The sequence below is a fragment of the Rattus norvegicus genome, chromosome 9 (genome assembly GCF_021556685.1).
Source record: "Rattus norvegicus strain SHRSP/BbbUtx chromosome 9, alternate assembly SHRSP_T2T, whole genome shotgun sequence".
In the NCBI taxonomy this organism is placed as follows: Eukaryota; Metazoa; Chordata; class Mammalia; order Rodentia; family Muridae; genus Rattus; species Rattus norvegicus.
In genome coordinates, this window is record NC_141542.1 from 63,127,440 (window position 1) to 63,133,439 (window position 6,000).

A 6,000-nucleotide genomic window follows, 5' to 3' on the forward strand; every position below is an offset into this window, starting at 1 on the left:
TCCATAAACATCATATTCTGTGGACTTCTGAGGCCTTTGAAGACCATCTGACTACACAAAGCATTTCTGAACTGTTAGGCCTTGACTACTCTAGGCCATTTCTAATTGAACTATCTCAAAAACACCCTTTTAATTACTCAGAACCATGAGTTTGTTATCTGGCTCTTAGCTTGTACTGCTAATCATCTAAAAACAGTTTATAATCAGCTATTTCTCTGGGAGAGAGTACAAGATACAAGCTTTTCTGATACAAGCCACTTTGTAATGAAATGAACTGGAGCTGCTGATCTTTGTGGTTTTGACCTAGGCACCTTTGCTTTGGAAGACTGACGTGCTCAAAGTATCTTCTCGGCACCACTGAGAATAACCTCCTCTGCTGTTGGAATCTGCTCAGCTGTTCAAGTAAGCCCATGTGGGACACAGCAGTTAGACTTCGACCTTGTAGGAATTGAGGACTCTGTTTTCATATCTTTACCCCTATAATATATAGTTTTTTGCTTGACCAGAAGTTTTAAGTCAGTGGCTGGTAGTGAGTTACAGATTGTAAATAATCAGGCAGCTGTGCCCGTTGTACTCAGCGTGAAGGGATCCACACTTATCTTCACAAGTTGAGGAAGAGCTCTGTTGATTGTACGCAGGATCCCAGACTGTGTAGTGCTTGAAAGTAGTCTGTCACAGTGCTCCTGAAATGAGGCTTTGGTGGCATTTTACTGATGTGGGCACGGTGAAGGTATGATGTTATTTCCTAATAAATGTGGATGGTAGTCTCTGTCACCCACATTTAGGAAGAACAGAGAAGCATCAGCCACTCTGGTTATGAATGAACCTAACGTTAACGCAGTGTGTGGAAGGAACTGAAGTTCATTTTGCAGCTCTGCTTCCTGCTGCACACGTCACTGAAGCCTCCACAGTGTCAGTGTGTGTTATATTATTACTGAAATCATAAATCCTATGTAAGCATAACACTGAGCTGTCCCCAGAAAGATGCAGAGCCCCTGTGGTACAGACCTGCGCTCCTGCTGAACCTCTTCTCAGAAGTGTATCACTCTTCTCACAGTGCAGTGGAGTGCGAAACTGAATGTCAGAGTTATGGAAGCCGACCCTTACTCGGACCACATCGCCGCAGTGGCTCGGTCTTCAGAAGGCTCAGATCGTAAGTACGAAGTTCTCTAGTAGCACGCGGCCCTTTGCCTAGGCTTTCTCTGTACTGTTTTTAGTATGAGCTGCAGCTTAGTTGCTCTGAGTCAGAAATTCATATGCAGCTGTCCGTCTGGCGCCTGCCGTCCTCTCTTACCCAGCATCTATAATTCATGCATTCACACTGCTGGGAGCGCTCCAGTTCCCTCTGAGGCTTCAGGAACCCCCCCCCCGCCCCCCCTGGCTCTTAACTGGACGTCTCTGCTTCTGAGTCAATGTCTGCATCTCTTTCTTAGTACTCCAGACAAAACATTTGTATAGTGTTCTGTCTTGTACAGACCCTGGTCTATGGAACAGAACCCCTTTTCGTTTTCAAATTTTAGTCCTCATTCCTAACCTATTTGGTGCATACTAGGCTCTCAGTAGACGCCTGTCAGACAGTAGCAGCAACAGCATTGAAGCAGTGTGAACGGGGCCATTTACTCTGTGGGCTGGGCACGGGGTTAGTGTCATCTGCCAGCCTGAGGCAAGAATGAATATTCCTCCCAGGTAAAGTGCCATCTGTCTGTCTTTCCCCTTTAGTGTTTGTATTTAAACCTAGCGAGCCAAGGCCACTGTATATTCAAAAGAATGTCTCCAGAGAGAAAGTCCAGTGGGGAGTGTTTGTTCCACGAGATGTCCCAGAATCATTCACCTCAGAAGCTCACCAGTGGCTAAATAGATCCCAGTTTTACTTCCTAACTGAATCACAGGTAAACTGTCTACCTCCAAAGGGGTGGCCTATTTATAGAAATAATTTTAGAAAGTTTGTTTTAGTAGAACTCTTTCATTAAAGGTCTGTTTCTCAAAAGAAATGGTCAAATAAATGTCAATACAGCAGTGTTAAGAATGTGATTGTATTAGCACTGTACCCTACACCTGGAAGCTTCGTGTTGACAGAAGGAAAGCACTAAGCCCCAAAATTACTTTAATTCATTTATTAGTGTGTTCCCCTAGTTTTATCATTTGATTTGCTGTTGAAGAAGCTGGTAGCTTTTATTTTGTTACTGGGTTTTACATTTTTCTCAAAACATGGTCTTATAATTCCCACAGAACCTTTCAAAGAAATTTAAGTCTTTGGGCAGATGTTTATATCAAAATTAAAAAATTGACATTTTAAGACAGTGTATAATTTTATTTCATTTGTGCCTCCTAATGTATATTTTGTTCCATTAACTGATTTGTCTTTTTAGTGCTTATTAACATTCAGTACAAAGTATGCTGAAGAGAAACTCACACCAACAAGCAAACAGGTAGGCAGACTTATCTGTTTATGGTTCATGCTGTGTTGTCTTTCTAAAGAAAATTAGCTTTTAGAATTCAGCTGTGACAAACGTGTCTTGCTGAGCTCTAAGAATGGACTCGTGCATACCTGTAAACTGTGCTCTGCTCCTCTAACAGTTAGAGTAGTAAAAGCCTTGTGTTTTAAAGAGCCAGTCAATTGACCATGTCTGATTTGTGGAATGGACTTGGCTAAGCAGTCAATTTGTAGATGGGATGGGGTGGCACAAGCCAGCGTAGATGGGTGAATGTGCTTAGCTTACATTTGAATGAAACCCAGCCTACTCCGCTAAGGCGCTTGGGTTTCGTTGTCTGCGTTGTTTTCTGGAACAATGTTTTCTGTCCCTCTGTAAACACTAAGGGACAGCTCTAGATCATCGTTACAGAAACTTCGTGTCACTGTGGTTAGAGTTTTATTCACTAGCTTGGGTCTCATATCTCTAAGAGTGTGTTTAGATTCTGGATTCTGGATTTAGTTATCTTTTGAGTTTATTAAAGTTCTTAAAGCTGAAAGTTTGTATTGCCTTAACATAGAAATGCATTCATAGCCAGGCAGGCCACATACTTTGTTTTTGTGATCAACTTTTTCCTTCATGAAGTTAATTACTGCTGTCTCTTTTCCCCATTTGCTGGGTGTTTTGTTGTGTTTTGTTTTGTTATTTAATTCTACTTCAGGCTTTATCCAAATTAATTTTTTCAGGATTTTCCAGGCGCATAGGTATTCTTTTAGGTCAGAGAACGTTCCATGGTTACTTCAGTCTGGACTGGTTGTGTGCTACACAGTGCTCTTCCTAGGGCCTTTGCTCAGCATTCGGGATTCATCTCACCGCCATGATACTAGATCCCACAGATTTTCGTTCTTTGCTCACATACTTGCCTTGGTGAAGCCTGTCCTGATCAAACATGGGTTAACACCTTGCTGCACTCAAGGGTCTTGGGCTTGGGCAGTATTCTTCATTCTTTCTTACTTGTTGATTAGTTAGGCATAAATGTAAACTGAAAACCACTTTCTCAGCCCTGTGAAGGTGGTGGCCTAAGAGTATGTAGCTTCTAATGGTCTTTATCTTTGACCACTTACCATAGCTTATTTAATTTCTTCTGAAAACTCACTGAATTTACTCACAACGCTTTGTTTGTTAGTGATTAGCTATTTGCCAGGGACTATTATATACAACTGGGGTATGTTAGCAAAACAACCTTGTCTGTAAAAAGATGGGTGGATAGGAAGATCCAGATGTTAAGCAACAAGCAGGAAGTCAGCAAAACATGTAGGACATTAGAAAGTAAGATGTATGCCAGGGTTGGAGATAGAGGAAGGTGAGCGAGGTGCATCTTGGGATTTTACATTGGGAAGTCAAGGTAGGCATTACTCATTAAGTCACTCCATCTTTCCTGTCCATGAGTGTGGACATTCCAGCAGAGCTTTGAATGATAACTGACTCAGGGATATTTACTAACCCCCTCTCATACACCCGACTGCCCTGGCTTTGTTTCTGTTTTCTTGTTTGGTTAGTTTTTTTTTGTTTTTAAAAAGAATTCAGCTTAATTCCCATCCTTGTATGCTGTCTGGTTTTTGCCTGTTTTGTGGGCAGTTTGTCTAGTGTATCAACAACACATATATACCTTGCTTTTCAAACAGTTGTCTTAGAATGTTGTTCTTTTGACTGTACTAAGATTTCATCCTTCCAGGTTGTCACTGTGTGACCTTGCCCCAGTTCTTTGCCCAAATGAGCATATGGCCTTTAAAAACACGTTCCTGTGATCTCTGTGACCCCCAGCAAGGAAGCCATGCTTCTCTCATTAGCGTCAGTGGCTAGCTTTCCCATGTAGAAAGTGGGACACTGGGCATCAGTTGCTTTGTCTGTGACACAAGAATAACATTATGTGACTTGGAGCTTTTCACCGGAATTGTTTTATAGTTCAGTGGCACTTACCCGTTCAAAGAATTTCCATTTTTTTATTGAGATAATTTCTTCTTCTCTTTCATCCATACAGCTGCTGGCAGAAGAAAGTTTGCCAACGACCCCATTTTCTTTTATATTGGGAAAACACAGGCAACAGCAGGATACAAAGTCAACTGAAACTTCAGAGAGTGAACTGGTACAACTTCCCTTAACAGAGAACATACCTGCAATTACTGAGGTGAGTGGTCAGTACTGGAAAGCATGGGAGACGGAACAGATACAGTGATTTCCTCTTGTGTCCAGACAAGTAAGGAACCTTAGGGGGCTGATTCTCTCCTGTACCTGGGTGAGGAGATGGGGCTGCACGGTGGGGGAAGCCGGAAGTACTATTGCTTTGGTTTGGTTTTTCTTCAGGGAAGCCTTTTGTGTTTGGCTGGGCATTTAGAATAAAAGGTACTAGCAGGTAAAACAACAGTATGTCAAAGGGTGATCTTTCTAATAACATGGTGACTTTTCTGTGTGCCTATAGCTTCTTCACACCCCAGCTCACGTACTGCCATCAGCTTCTTTTCTGTGCACTCTGTTTGTAAACTCACTGCTGCTGTCTAAAGAGACTAAAAGGTAAGAATGTAGATGGTTTGTCCTCTGAGTTGTTTGGGAATGTCATCCACCATATTTGTATTTTAGCTTTGAAATGTAGTTAATGACATAAAATTATTACATTCAACACTGTGAAGAGCTAACGGTTCCACATTTTGTAAGTTCATTAGGTTTTTTTTATGGCCCATGCTCCATAAGGGCACTTATCACAGTGTTTTCAGTTGAGCTTCTTCTATATGGTATTTCAACGTGGGGTCTTTGATTAGAAAGACCTGATTTAGAAATATCTAACAGTGTTTATGTTCTTTTATCATCAAAGTGCTGAAGAAATTTCTGATGATGTGGATATGGAGGGGAACGAAGAAAGTGATGATTCAGATGAAGAATATGATCTTACTGAAAAAGCCAAGGAAACAAGTAACCCAGACTTGGGAGAAGATGCTATACATCAGCTGTCAAAGTCTGAAGAGAAAGAGCTGAGAAAGTTCAGAAAAGTAGATTATAGCTGGCTAACTGCTCTGTAGGCCATGGCTGTGGCATGACATGGAGATGTGTTGTACTTAATTTTTACTGTCTGTTAATACTCCACAAATTTTGTAAAGTTATTTTATTCTTAAGATAAAATATTAAAAGTCTTTTGTTTATTTGCTTGTTTGTTTATTTGCTTGATACGTTGCTTAGGCTAACCCTGAACTTCTTTCTTGGACCCCCAAGTCAGTAGTCTGATGATAGGCCTGTCACTTTCAGGTCTGGTCAAGCATGTTTGTTTAGATTTTTTTTTATTTTCTGTGTGTGAATGGTTTCCTTGAGTGTATGTACCACTGGCTACTCTTGTGCTTCTGAAAATCAGAAAAGGGCATCAAGTAGTTATCCGTGATAATGAGCCAGCGTAAGTGTGCTGGGAATCAAACCCTGGGCCTCTGCAAGAGCAGCAAGTCATCTAAACCACTACCAACTCTCCAGCCTCTGGTCAGGATTTTTAAGAAAGCTCTGTAAAGCTCTGTTTGTGACAGACCTTATAAGCAGTTGTGGAGTATAT

General features: G+C 41.3%; 1 protein-coding gene across 1 annotated transcript in view; it reads left to right on the forward strand.

Annotated features, from left to right (window-relative positions):
- Positions 1 to 5,605, forward strand: part of Wdr75 (WD repeat domain 75) — a 30,174-nt gene extending 24,569 nt beyond the window's left edge. The window contains 7 exon segments of the mRNA NM_001399180.1: positions 308 to 402; positions 1,058 to 1,153; positions 1,720 to 1,889; positions 2,370 to 2,429; positions 4,453 to 4,599; positions 4,891 to 4,982; positions 5,281 to 5,605. Coding sequence (NP_001386109.1) covers positions 308 to 402; positions 1,058 to 1,153; positions 1,720 to 1,889; positions 2,370 to 2,429; positions 4,453 to 4,599; positions 4,891 to 4,982; positions 5,281 to 5,485 — 865 coding nt within the window. The 3' untranslated portion in view covers positions 5,486 to 5,605.
- Positions 5,606 to 6,000: the final 395 nt, after the last annotated feature.